Source organism: Megalobrama amblycephala, linkage group LG2 (assembly GCF_018812025.1).
Source record: "Megalobrama amblycephala isolate DHTTF-2021 linkage group LG2, ASM1881202v1, whole genome shotgun sequence".
NCBI classification, from domain to species: domain Eukaryota; kingdom Metazoa; phylum Chordata; class Actinopteri; order Cypriniformes; family Xenocyprididae; genus Megalobrama; species Megalobrama amblycephala.
In genome coordinates, this window is record NC_063045.1 from 23,189,282 (window position 1) to 23,204,309 (window position 15,028).

A 15,028-nucleotide genomic window follows, 5' to 3' on the forward strand; every position below is an offset into this window, starting at 1 on the left:
GAATGACATGAGGGCGAGTTAAAGATGACAAAACTGTCATTTTTGGGGTAAGTTGCATCTATAAAAAATATTTCTAAGAATACATTTTGCTTTCTACTACCATATATTCTTTAAAATAAGTCAAACCTGAACTATACTTTAAGTCACACTGGGTCAAAATTGCATTGTTAAGAGAAAGACAACAACAAAAATACAGATACATAAGTTGCATCGGTGTATAAGTCACAATTTATTATTACATTCAGAAATAAAGTAAAATGCGGGTAAATAAAATTAAACATTTACAAACATTATTAACACTATAACATTTGTTTTAGGTCACCTTGCTACAAAACAATTCCTTTAAATGTAACTGTATTCAGAATAGGAATGAAAAATATAAGTATAAAACAAACATAAATTCTAGTGAACAACAATTATTATAAATGCCAAGCCTAAACAAATTTATTTAAAGCGAAACTAAAACTGCAGTCATGTGGGAAATAAACTAGGGCTTACGTACAGCTCTCACCTGGCTTAAATCCAAATATATGCGCTAACATGTTTTGTGTGCTAGATGTTAATTGCATTATATACTGTTATGTGATAAAAAAAAAAAAAGTATTATTTTCCAGAAACTACAGTAAACTCTGTTTATTACTGCATACATTTAGTATTGATATAAATACCAATACATTTTATAAATAATAATATATACTGATTATTATACATAAATTGCATAAAATATCTGATTATGATGTACATGATACCGTTGACTAAACTCAGTTGCATTTGCGCGCATTTGTGTCTGATTGATAGAGAGATCAATTTAAGTGAAGCTGACAGTCAGAGCCCTGTAGAAAAATGAATCATTCAGCCCAGTCCAGATCTCTGCTGGAGACATCCACACTTTTAGGCCGAACACATGCGATATGCACACCTTACATGAGGCCTATGCGGGTGGAGCTAGTTTCCCTGAGGAGGTCAGGTAAATTTGTGTTTCATAGACGTACTTTGAGTTTAATCCCATCCGAATCGAACTCGCCTGTGTTTTTCTCACACAACCCTGGTAAAAAATAAATACAGAACAAATTGACTACTATTTTCTTGAGCATCCTCTGAGAAATCTAATCCTGTCTGGATAGGAATATGTTGTAGTATATTATTTTTTCATAACGTTGAATACCAAGACTAAAACTAAATTTCTTGTTGCGTTGCCTAGCGCACCATCATTAAGGATTAAGGTGTTTTTGCCAACTTGCAGTGTAAAATAACAGTTAGTGGTTTAAGTACTACTGGCGTCCTACCTAATATAAAAAGAAAATACATTTTTATTAAAAATTTTATGTGCTTAAAGGTGCCCTCGAATGAAAAATTGAATTTATCTTGGCATAGTTAAATAACAAGAGTTCAGTACATGGAAATGACATACAGTGAGTCTCAAACTCCATTGTTTCCTCCTTCTTATATAAATCTCATTTGTTTAATAGACCTCTGAAGAACAGGCGAATCTCAACATAACACTGACTATTACGTAACAGTCGGGATCATTAATATGTACGCCCCCAATATTTGCATATGCCAGCTCATGTTTCCAACATTATAAAAGGCATTAGACAAGGGCAGCCAGTATTAACGTCTGGATGTGCACAACCAAATCATCAGACTAGGTAAGCAAGCAAGAACAATAGTGAAAAATGGCAGATGGAGCAATAATAACTGACATGATCCATGATAACATGATATTTTTAGTGATATTTGTAAACTGTCTTTCTAAATGTTTCATTAGCATGTTGCTAATGTACTGTTAAATGTGGTTAAAGTATAATCCGACGCATGCATGCCGCATGCATGACGAACACTTTGTAAAGATCCATTTTGAGGGTTATATTAGCTGTGTAAACTTTGTTAAGGCACTGTTTAAGGCAAGCGCGAGCTCTGTGGGCGGAGAGCACGGGATTTAAAGGGGCCGCAGCATAAAATTGGCGCGTTTATAATGATGCCCCAAAATAGGCAGTTAAAAAAATCTATGGGGTATTTTGAGCTGAAACTTCACAGACACATTCAGGGGACACCTTAGACTTATATTACATCTTTTAAAAACATAATCTAGGGAACCTTTAAAAATGCACACACAAAAATGCACATAAGTCCAGACATCTTTTATAAGACACATAATTTAAAAGCTCCTTCAAAACACACACACACAGGTTTGTTTTTGTGAATTGTGGGGACATTCCATAGGCGTAATGGTTTTTATACTGTACAAACCACATATTCTACCCCCCTACACTACCCCTACCCCTAAGCCTACCCATCACAGGAAACTGTGCACATTTTTACTTTCTCAAAAACTCATTCTGTATGATTTATAAGCCTTTTGAAAAATGGGGATATGGGGTAATGTCCTCATAAGTCACACTCTCCTTGTAATACCTATGTCATACCCATGTCATTATACAAATTTGTGTCCTAATATGTCACAAAAATGTGCACGCACGCACACACAGGTTTGTTTTGCTATCAAAGTGAGGATGATCCATAGGCATAATGGTTTTTATACTGTACAAACTGTACATCCTATCCCCCTACACTACCCCTACTCCTAAACCTACCCAGAAAACATTGTGCATTTATTACATTGTTAATAAAACATTATTATTTTTTAAAGCTATTTTAAATATGAGGACTCATGCAATGTCCTCATGAAACATGTTTACGTCATAATACCAATGTAATACCCATGTCATTATACAAATCATGAAAACAAGCACACACACACACACACACACACACACACAAACCTTCTGCATATTTCATTTATATAGAGGTTAAAATAAAATAAAGGCCACAGCTTCACCTATGTATTTGAGCAAAACTTAGATTTTTCAAGGTTGTAAGGAAATCAAAGGTTATTGTAGTATGTAAGGAAATATGATTTCAGTCTTTGTACTTCAGATTTTTATGTTTAATTCAGTGTGTTATTTGCCAATTCTTGTAATTATGTGAAATGTCTAGCCATTTCTGAGTGAAAATTTTTCCTACACCATTTTTTTTCAGTGTACATCCCATTTATTTATGTACTATTCTGTCCATACAGAGCAGTGCACGTATCAACATCTCAGAAGGCTCATGCCCAGAGAGAATCATCACCATCACGGGCGCCACAGAATGTGTGTTTAGAGCCTTCACTATGATCACAATCAAACTGGAAGAGGTAAGTACTAGAAAACTGCTCTTGCATATACAATCACGCAGAGCAATAACCATAAAATATAACATAAGCATGCATGTTAATGTGCCAACATTGGGGAAAGGTTCCCAATACTTTCCATGAAAAAAATGACCTTATTTGCTTCATTACAACTTGTACTTATTGTGGATCTTTATTTTAAATAACAAATAAAATTATTTGAAAAAAAGGGATATTTTTATCCCAATGTATAATTACTTAACGCTATGTATAATCTACTCAACTTTGTTGCATCGTCAAGAGTCTCTGCAAATAATGACTTGCGCTGAAAATGGATGATTTTTGGTCGATTTGCAGCAATAAAGCTGTTAGGATGAACACTTTCGAACTCTGTGTGTTGGAATTTCAGCAATTTTTGAGACATGGTTTGTGAGAACAGCTGGATGAAACAGTCGTGGGTAGTTTTCTTATATCCCATATCAGTGGGGTTCCTATCTGTTGTAGGGTAGAATCAGAAATGTAATTTGAACCCCTACACATTACGTTCCCTTGGTGATGCCAGTGAACGAATGCTAAAAAGAGACAAACAGCTCTCTGAAGAAAAAAAAAAAACATGCTTGACGTCCCAGAATGCGATGGGACTACAAAAATAAAAACATTTGAAGCTGATGTGTGTCATATACTTCAAATAATTTCTTTCCTGACAGCAATGTTAACGTTGAGTTTAGGGGTCGGGATCCGTTTTGCAGAGCAATGGCAGTCTTAAAGAGTTAAAAAAAATGAAAATTATCCCATAATTTACTCACCCTCAAGCCATCCTAGCTGTATATGACGTTCTTCTTTCAGCCAAACACAATCAGAGTTATATTAAAAAATATTCTCGCTCTTATAAGCTTTATAATGGGAGTGAATGGAGTGAAGCCCAAAAAAGCCCATAATAAAGGCAAAGCGATGGGTTTTTGTAAGCAAAATATCCATATTTATAACTTTATACACTGTAATCACTAGCTTCCAGTAGCGACCGTCCGCGTGTTCACGAGTGAGTCGAGATCTGGCGGAAGGGTGACCTCTGACCTGATGTATGACGTAGCTCCTCTTCTCTTATATTGAAATCCTCCAACATTTTTCTTTAAAACTTCTCGTTTTAGACTTGAATTCATGACCGGCGTTTTGTTTTGCTCTATCCTCTGCGCTTATGTCAATTCTCTCGCCTGAGCTTACGGAGATCACACGCTGGAATTCGACTCTCTTGTGAAGTACATTTGGAGGAAATTGTAAAAAAAAAAAAAAAAAAAAAAAAAAAATTAAATGCATAAAGAACCAAATGCAAATCTGAAAACACACAGTCGTTTATAGAAACATACATATAGATGAGTCACACATTCATATTTTTATTAATAGCATCAGTAGAGTTATATAACTGCCAGTCAATGAGGTGTGTCTGTCTGCCTGAAGCATGTGAGCTCTACACCCACCAAGTAATAATGAATCTTCTCACTCCTGCTAAATCCATTATGTATTTGATATCCTTTCATAGCAGGGAGGGAGCCATTCATTAAACATCTGTTAGGAATCTCCCTCTCCCTGTCCACTGCACAAGCCCGTATCCCTATCCATAACCGAAGAGTCACCATAGAAACCCCTGAGGTGGCGGGGTTCATTTATGCGGAGAATATCATGTGCATTACTGGTTGAATTTTACAAGAAGCTCTGTTGAGGTTTGGCCCGGCTTTGATCCTGAATGTTTTCGCCTGCTCTTGCAGTCAGCTGAGAACACGGATAACTTCTAAAGGCCATGTCTCAGTTTTGGATGATATATGACAGAATAGACAGAGAATTGTGGGTCTTAGGGAGAAGACTGTGAAAGTCTGGATGCCAAAAATGTCACTAATAACTGCACAAGGTTCTTATGTGCAAACATTTCTGCAATTTTCATTCCATGAAACGATGCATTTGATGAAGTAAAATTTAGTATTATTAATATTATAATATTTATGTAATGTTGTTAAATATATTTTGAAGTTTATACATTTTTATATGTATGTATTGACAGTTATAGAAATCCAGTTTAAAATTTAAAAAGTAAATAGGCCTAATAGTAAATAGAAAAATAAATGCATTCACACCAGTAATTTGCCATGATAAATATATATTTTTTTTAATGCTTGAGATCCGTATCCTGCGGTGGCCCAGTAGTGCACAACACAACAAAATTAAAAAAGCAAACATAAGTTCACAACACAACGAAATCGAGCCAGAACACAACGAAATAAAGCCACAACACAACGAAATAAAGCCACAACACAACGAAATAAAGCCACAACACAATGGAATAAAGCCACAACACAACGAAATAAAGCCACAACACAACGGAATAAAGCCACAACACAACGGAATAAAGCCACAACACAACGGAATAAAGCCACAACACAACGAAATAAAGCCACAACACAACGGAATAAAGCCACAACACAACGGAATAAAGCCACAACACAACGGAATAAAGCCACAACACAACGGAATAAAGCCACAACACAACGAAATAAAGCCACAACACAACGGAATAAAGCCACAACACAACGGAATAAAGCCACAACACAACGGAATAAAGCCACAAAACAACGGAATAAAGCCACAACACAACGGAATAAAGCCACAACACAACGGAATAAAGCCACAACACAACGGAATAAAGCCACAAAACAACGGAATAAAGCCACAAAACAACGGAATAAAGCCACAACACAACGGAATAAAGCCACAACACAACGAAATAAAGCCACAACACAATGAAATAAAGCCACAACACAATGAAATAAAGCCACAACACAACGAAATAAAACCACAACACAATGAAATAAAGCCACAACACAACAGAATAAAGCCACAACACAACGAAATAAAGCCACAACACAACAGAATAAAGCCACAACACAACAGAATAAAGCCACAACACAATGAAATAAAGCCACAACACAATGAAATAAAGTCACAACACAATGAAATAAAGCCACAACACAATGAAATAAAGCCACAACACAACAAAATAAAGCCACAACACAACAAAATAAAGCCATAACACAACGAAATAAAGCCACAACACAACGGAATAAAGCCACAACACAATGAAATAAAGCCACAAAACAACGGAATAAAGCCAGAACACAACGGAAATGCTCCCGACCACTAGGGGGCTCTCAGAGCTCGTTAATATTAGTATTCCTTGCCAATGTTCTATAAAGTCGACAGTCTTACTAAGATATCAATACCATGATTAGTTTTAATTATGTAAACGTTGTATATCGACATGAAATATTAATTCAAGATCACTTGAGTGCACAATAGCTTCATACCTGTGAATGATTTGACGCGCTACCACGGATGAAGGGAACATCTGACAATTTCATCAAGTGGTTAAAACGTATAATTTGTATTCATTAAAATTACTTTTAACATTTAAAAACAGACATGTTCAAATTCCAAAGCTTGTTACTTCCTGTTGGTAAGCTTTGTAATTTGAACATGTCTGTTTTTAAATGTTAAAAGTAATTTTAATGAATACAAATTCATTCCCTACGTTCCCTTCATCATTCGCCGTGGTAGCGCGTCAAATCATTCACAGGTATAAATATGAAGCTATTGTGCACTCAAGTGATTTTGAATTAATATTTCATGTCGATATACAGTGGTTATATACTGTTGAAACTAATCGTGTATTCATATCACTGCCGACTCTAAACAGTGGCAAGGAATACTAACAATACCGAGCTCTGAGAGCCCCCTAGTGGTCGGGAGCATTTCCGTTGTGTTGTGGCTTGATTTCGTTGTGTTGTGGCTCGATTTCGTTGTGTTGTGAACTTATGTTTGCTTTTTTAATTCCGTTGTGTTGTGCACTACTGGGCCACCATAGTATCCACCCTGTAAAATAAAGTAGACAGAAACACAATGATAATTTACATTTTTTACTTATTTTGTATCATTAGAAGGTCATATTGTTGCTGTTGATTTGAAGGCACATGAATGGCACTAAACAACAAAATATTTAAATTCCTTGCACTGCATTAGAAATTTATTTATATCTGCTTTCATCCCAAGCATGTATAGTTAGACAAATTCCTGGGTCAACATATTTTGTTTATCCTGGAACAGCATTCCTGTCCGAAACTTTAGTTCTATCCAGAGGTGTCAAGTAACGAAGTACATATAGTTTGTTACCTTACTTAAGTAGAAATTTTGGTTATCTATACTTTACTGGAGTAATTATTTTTCAGCCGAATTTTTACTTCTACTCCTTACATTTTCACGCAATTATCTGTACTTTCTACTCCTTACATTTTAAAAATAGCCTCATTACTCCTACTTCATTTCGGCTTGTTTTCATTCCGGCTTGTCATCGTTAAAAAAACAAAACAAAAACCTATCCAGATAAATCGCACCATCCGGATAGAGTGAATTTGATTGTGGTTGGATGAGAAGTATAAACATATACCATTCCGACACCCTATTGGTTTGTATGCAATCCATCGCAACTGCACATGACACAAATCACGTCACACTCCAGCAAGGAGGACATAGCCAGTGTTGGGGTCGTTACTCAAAAAAGATTATTTCTCCACTACTGGCTCATTTATCAAACGGGTGCTTTCTCTTCATCCTCCGCAAATTAAGCTACAGTAGGTAGTTCGGTAGAGAGATGTTTGAATAAATTAGCGTTTGCGATTGACAACGCGATTGACTATGTTGGATAAGTAGGCTATTCTAACTTTGTAACTCATTACCCCCAACACTGGACATAGCAGACGTATGTAGCCAAGTACAAAGAAACTCAAGAAGAGAGCTCAAGCGAAATGTCCAAACCCAGCACCAGTGAGGAGGTTGGCAGAAACGGGTAGCCTAGTGCATCCCAAATTTTTCAACATTAACATTTTAATATAACTTTATAGTCATTATGGCCTTTAGAAAAATGATTTTTTGAGGAGGTGGAGTGCACAATAGGCCCCTGTGGCGCGGCCTAAACTTTTGTCCTTAATGGCATTTTTTTCCTTACATTACTTGTATACTTTAAGTAGTTTTGAAACCAGTACTTTTACACTTTTACTTGAGTAAAAAGCTTGAGTTGATACTTCAACTTCTACAGAAGTCTTTTTAAACCCTAGTATCTATACCTCTTACCTGAGTAATGAATGTGAATACTTTTGACACCAGTGGTTCTATCTCTAAACCTAACCCTACCCATAAGTTATCCCTAAAGTCATGATGGGTGAATAACACTGATGTAGAAGCACCTGTCCCTGGTTGTAACCCTAAGCTTGATATAACCTGTAATCTAGTCCCTCAAATCTGATTGCTTGATTGGAATGTTGTTCCAGGATCTACAACAAATGTTGATCCAGGAACATGTTGTACTTGGTGAAATCACGTTCACCCTTTCAACCCTAGGTTGTTGTTGCATATGCTTTATATTGCAGCTTTAAAATAGCTCCTTAGTTGCATCAGCTCAAGAGCCCTTACAAATTGTCATAAATTCTGGGCCAGGACCCCCTTTTACTCAACAGATAATATGCAAATAAGACAGAGTCAATCTGCTGAGAGTAATATCTAAATGGATATTTTATTATGGAGGGCTGTTAAATGAGACAAAAGGGATGACTGGTAAAGGGTTTGTCTGACGTCAAGAATGAATCAGGGGAGTGGACATCCTTTAGTCACTGTTATTAAGACTGAGGCATATTAATATCACTACTAATTCCGCAGAGAAAAGACTACAGAAAGCCATAAAGAAGGACAAGATAGAAATGGAGAATATAATTTGGATATTCCTTCCCTAAAACTCCATGGCGTCGGCAATAAAACATGCACGGTTTTCTTTTTTCCACCTCCCCTTCGTTCTCTGGAGGTTTCAGGGCAAGACGTTGAAAGAACACAACAACAGAATCTTCAAAACCCATAGCAATGATGGAAACACTAAACAGAGAGGAAAAAGACTCCCTAGCTCTACTTTCCGAGACACCACTCGAGGCGTATTCATTCGGCTCACGTAGGTGAGGTCTGGGTTGATGGGCAGAGAGACAGCACACGCTATTTACATTTCAAACCCAGCAAGATTCCTGCTCCCCCCTTAATTGATTGCAGCAGTGGTGGGCCACGATTCTGGCTGATATTTATTACCTGGTTTAATTAAAGAGAAAGCCTCTGAATCTGCACTGGCTGGATAGTGGACGTTGAAGCTGATTTCTTGTAGTGGCAGGAATATGAGGGTGGAAAACAAGTTGTCCTCCTTTGCTTAAAGGGATAGATCACCTAAAAATTAATTTTGGCATTCTGGTTGATGGGTTAAATGTCATTTTAGATGGTTCTCATGTCATTCATTCAGACCATATGTAAAGCTCAATTACACCAAAAATGAACTATAAAAGTATCATCGAATTGGTACAACTTATGTCCTATGCAGACATTCAGCAGACTCAAGAAGCACTTATTGACTAGGTTTTTTCTTAATGTAGCCCACCTTGCAAATACAAGTCACACCTTGATAGAGACAAGTGTGGATGACAGGTGGGTAAATATCGTTTAATTTGGTCATAAAAATCAATGGGTGTCTTCAATGGCGGTGCAACTGTGTTCAGTCAGCTATAACCTTTTGTTAGCAGGAACATCGATCTGCAAACTCTGAATAGAGAAATTGATTAAAGTGGCTTTGGTAAAGAACGTTTCATCAGATTGCAATCAAAAGCCATGAAGGGTCAGTGGTGCACAATGGCATTTTCAAACCATGGAACAAAGCACGTACGTTAACGATCCTTGTGAATTATGAGGGCATCCTTCAAATGGGAATCACCAGATTAACTCATCTGTGTCTTGAATCTTGTTGAAGTATGCTTAATACTCAATACTATTTTTTTCTAATAGTCAGTTTTTTTCTTGCCCTCCCAATTTTTTTAATGGCCCCATCACACAAAAAATGTAATAAATAAAATAGTTAATGTTTTCATTGTTTTTGACCTATGTAACTTGACATGTCACAATTCTCAAACCCAATTACCATAGCGCAGCAAAAATACTAACCAATATGTTAAAACATCGTTAAAGACAAGTAAACAATCAGTAGTAAAATAAAAACATAAATTACAAGAAATAGCACAAATAAAAACAACAGAACAAAGAATGAGAAAGAAATTAAATAAAAAGTACTTTGAGTTTTTCAGGTAGGTCTAACAGTAGTCAAACACTGCATAGAGTGAATTCATCCTTATTAATGTTACAAAAGTTGTTAATTCAAGAGCAGTGAGTGATTTTTCTCTTTGTCTTTTTGTTGTTTGATGAACATTAAAGAATTAGTTCACTTTTAAATAAAATTTTCCTGATAATTTACTCACCCCCATGTCATCCAAGATGTTCATGTCTTTCTTTCTTCAGTCAAAAAGAAAGTTTTTGATGAAAACAAAAACATTATTCGTAATTATTTCTTTTTTTTTTTTTTTCCGTAAGTAGAATAGGGAAGGCGTAGGACATACAGCATAACCGTTTTGAAGAATTCAGAAAGCGGAAGCATGTGCAAGGCGATATTTTGTCTCTATAAAACATGTACAGTTGTATTTTTTTCGAAAATGACCGATCGTTTCTCTAGATAAGACCCTTATTCCTCATCTGGTATCATTTAAAGCCCTTTGAAGCTGCGCTGAAACTGTAATTTTGACCTTCAACCATTTGTAGGCCATTGAAGTCCACTATAAGGAGAATAATCCTGGAATGTTTTCATCAAAAACTTTAATTTCTTTTCAACTGACGAAATAAAGACATGAACATCTTGGATGACATGGGGGTGAGTAAATTATCAGGAAAATTTTATTTAAAAGTGGACTAATCCTTTAAGGACACAGACAGCAGCAGGTATTTTAGGCTCCTGACTAAAATATACATGGGACACCATTGACAATCCCTTTCAAGCTGGCCCACAGCCATCAGGCAGTCTTTATTGTTGATCCCAGAGTATGCTGTCCCCTGTTTACAACCAAATTTCTTAACTCTGACATGAACCAAGTAACAAATAACTGGTGCTAGTTTATAGTAAAATATGAGATACAGCAAACCAGCTGGCAACAATCATTTTGTGTTTGCAAAAGGACAATATTGCGCCTTTGTTTGATCCCTTTTGGAAAATCCATGTTAAGTCGGTAGCAGCAGTCTTGGTAGAAGAAGCATATCATACAGCCAGTTCCCTCTGGGAGTAACCTGGGGTTTAGTCTCTTGCTCAAGGGGGAAAATAATGGTGATAGATCATGGATCAATGCTTGCAGGTTCAAACCTGAAACTTTCCAGATCTTTATCCATGGTTCCAAACCACCCTGAATCAAAAAATATGCTCTTTTGAAAATACCATAAAAGCCACACCACAACTTTCAGTTAACATGTCATCCATTCTATGTTTGGCCCTCAAGGACTTGGCTGCTCTTGTGGCGAATGGCACAGTCACCAGTAAGCCTCCAGTCACACTGCGGCTGGTCATCCCGGCCAGCCAGTGCGGTTCCCTCATCGGCAAGGGCGGCTCCAAAATCAAAGAGATCAGAGAGGTGAGTGCTTTTCCATATCCCTATCTTTCTTTCCTCTGCCCCAGGACGTCCATGTTAGGACTGCTTGCGCTGTTGCATATTTCATGGGTTTGGATGCCAGTAAAAGCCCATTTATTTTACATTTATGGTCTCTGGGCTGTCAGGATGGTATGAGGTAATGGTGAATGGTCTGTCACGCTAAATTTGGAGTGTTCTGTAATGCAGTTGCAGGGGGTGTGGGCAAGGGGAAGGTTGTTGGAGTTGAGGGAATATCAAGTGCGTTAAACTAATCAAAACAAGAAGTACGTTTTAAAACAGGGTATGTTTGGTTGGTTGTTGGAGACTTTCAAGTTTGCAGCACCAAGTAAACAGTGGAGCCCTTTCCTCTCGGTTCATGGGGTTTTGTTTTACACTGCAGGTCTTGATGCGCAGTTCTAATTTGTTGACTGTATCTGATTTTTTTTCATCTTCATCTTTTAAAAGTGACCCCTATCCGATATCTGCATTTACACTATACACTTGGCGAAAAAAACAAAAGTACACGTACTGACTCTGAAAAAGCTTAGGTTGAAAAGGAAGTAAAGACGGCGCAATTTGCAATGGACGCTGATAAAATGATAATACAGGCTTTTGCTTTCCGCACCATCTTTAAAGGTCAGCAAAACAATCGGTTGAGCCTTCGTCCTCCATTGCGCCATTGAAAAGAGTCATGTGATCGCGGCTAGTGTCCACCTGAGTTGATGTCATTCGCCACCATCACTTTTTAATGCCGTACAACTTGACAGGGAAATATCCGATCTGTCCACTTACATGGCAGACGCAAATGCACATATCCGATTCATTTCCATTATATATCAGATTTATTTCCACATATGAATGAGGCATGCCAATGGTCTGAGAACATCAGATTCCATGTGCTTTTTTCCTGCTTACACGTCTGTGTGCCATATCCACTCGGGAAGAAAAATTGGAATTGAGTTACTTGAAACATGTATGTAAATGCGGCCTTAGATAGATACTGAATACAGTATCTGTGGTTTTAGTTATGAATGTATGTGTATGTGGTGGTTTTAACCTAGCAGTAAACCGTCAAAGATGTCTTATTTCAGTAAAGTTAGGGTTTGGGTTAGTCCTCATTATATTACCTAGGTCACTCAGGGGTGTCCAATCCTGCTCCTGGAGGATCATCAACCCTAAATAAAGACACTTGAACTTAAACATGCTAATCAAGGTCTTAAGGATTACTCAAAACTTTCAGACAGGTGTGTGGGAGCTAAACTTTATGTGAAGCTGGCCCTCCAGGATCAAGATCGGGCACCTGACTTATGTAAAGCTATACTAATGATCTGTTCTTCCTTTGTGTGGCAGAAAACAGGAGCTCAGGTACAGGTGGCAGGAGATCTGCTCCCTAACTCCACAGAGAGAGGCGTGACGATATCTGGCAGTCAGGACGCCATCATCCAGTGTGTCAAGCTCATCTGCACTGTAATACTGGAGGTAATTTGACTCTGAGCAAATCCATTTGGCTTCATTAACACATTTTTATGCATGCATTGGCCTTGAAAAACTGTTGTGGATGACTATTGTGTGATATTCTTAATCTGCAAGACTTCAAAGGCTTCTGTACTTCAAAGACAGCATACTGGTTTTCAGTTGTAGCTTTAGTGGCATTGGAAAGAATGGATATAATACATTTCTGTTTTCTAAACAGATATTTTTATTGCTTTTTGCTGCTGTCAAATAATTTTATTTTTAAAAAAAGATACTCGATCTAACTAACTGCATGTTAAATATCATTACAGTAATGATTATTAAATGTGTTCTCTCAGATCTCCCTCAGCATGAAATGCATTTTCTCTCAAATGGTTTTCTTTTCCACATAAATGGTTCAGGAAAAGATTTTATAGGTTATATTCAGTGGGATTGTACTGCGTGCATCCTGGCCGTTCTGTTTAATTTTTAATGGACCGGATGAGGGGCAGATTGTTGACTGCTACACTGCCCATTTTAGGAATCCTCAACTGTCTGCCTGCTCCAGGATGCAAATTATGCAAAGTCACCCAATGAATATTTAAAAAGATTCTTGTTTGGTTGAGCAAGCATGGGGGATGTGCTTCACTGGGTTTTCAGCATTTTGGCCTTATTCTGACATATTGTATTTTGGCATTTTAATCAAATTACTTCATATGAGCAGATATAGTTAGTTAACGGTATAGTCATCTGTTAAAATTTTGTGTAAGATCTGTTGTAAGATGTTCTTCAGGCTCAGAATGACACCTTGTCTTAGAGGGCCGAACGTGATTTAACAGTCATCTTGTAAATGTATTTTATTCTTTTTTGAAGTTATAATCTGGGTTTGAACAACAGGCTCATAGAGTTGCATCAGTGATGCTAACCCACCCCCTCCACACAAACACAATAAAAAAATACAAAAAAAAAAAAATACTCGGGCACATTTTCTGCATTGCAAGTTTCCCATCCAAGGATATCATGAGCAAGCATTAATAGCATTATGAAATAATCTGGTCAAATGACTTCCTGTGAGAGGATAATGGTATGCTTTAAGTGATCCGATGAAGAACTGATCAATAAATGTTGCATTTGTGCACCGTGTCAGCATTTCCAGTCATTAAGATAATATGACCAAATGACTCTGCAAATGCCTTAGGTAAGAGAAACCTTGATTTGTTCAAGACGTTTTAGCGCCACTGCCTAATCAGCCAAGAGAGATTGGATCTGTAAGGTCCTGAGTTAAAGTTAACAATTTCTTTATTTTATGTTTGCAGTCTCCTCCAAAGGGTGCTACAATCCCGTACCGCCCCAGTCCTGCTCCAGGTGCAGTTCTTCTTGCTGGAAATCAGGTAAATATACACATCAACATGGCAAAACGTGATTCTTTCATCAACAAAACTAAGTGTCCCACTTTTCTTCTCATAGAAATCACAATACTTAAAGGTGCACTACGAAAGATTTTTTTTTTTAATACAAATTAATACAAATTTGAGTACATAAAAAAAATCTGTTTTCAAAACCATCTCCATGCCTTATCCGGTTCACAATGAATCTTCTTATAATAATGAAATATAATTTTGCAGGAAATTTGAGTTTGACATAATTTGTCTTTGTGTGATTGTCACATTCATAAATTTTGTAACTTTATTTTAAAACAATTGTTTTCAATTAATCAAAACAACAGTGGAAGACTCAAATACTCAAAAGGTATTATTTATGTAAATTTTGTGCCTGTAACCACTGGTAACCAGATAAACGTCAATCCATCATATCATCAGCTGAAGCCCAACTCATG

General features: G+C 37.0%; 1 protein-coding gene across 5 annotated transcripts in view; it reads left to right on the forward strand.

The window, feature by feature from the left end:
* Nucleotides 1-15,028, forward strand: part of pcbp4 (poly(rC) binding protein 4) — a 96,986-nt gene that overhangs the window by 64,613 nt on the left and 17,345 nt on the right. For all 5 annotated transcript variants that reach the window (XM_048167083.1, XM_048167090.1, XM_048167097.1 and 2 more), the window contains exons 5-8: nucleotides 3,080-3,196; nucleotides 11,611-11,742; nucleotides 13,090-13,218; nucleotides 14,508-14,582. In XM_048167083.1, the coding sequence (XP_048023040.1) occupies nucleotides 3,080-3,196; nucleotides 11,611-11,742; nucleotides 13,090-13,218; nucleotides 14,508-14,582 (453 nt within the window). The remainder of the gene's footprint in view (nucleotides 1-3,079; nucleotides 3,197-11,610; nucleotides 11,743-13,089; nucleotides 13,219-14,507; nucleotides 14,583-15,028) is intronic.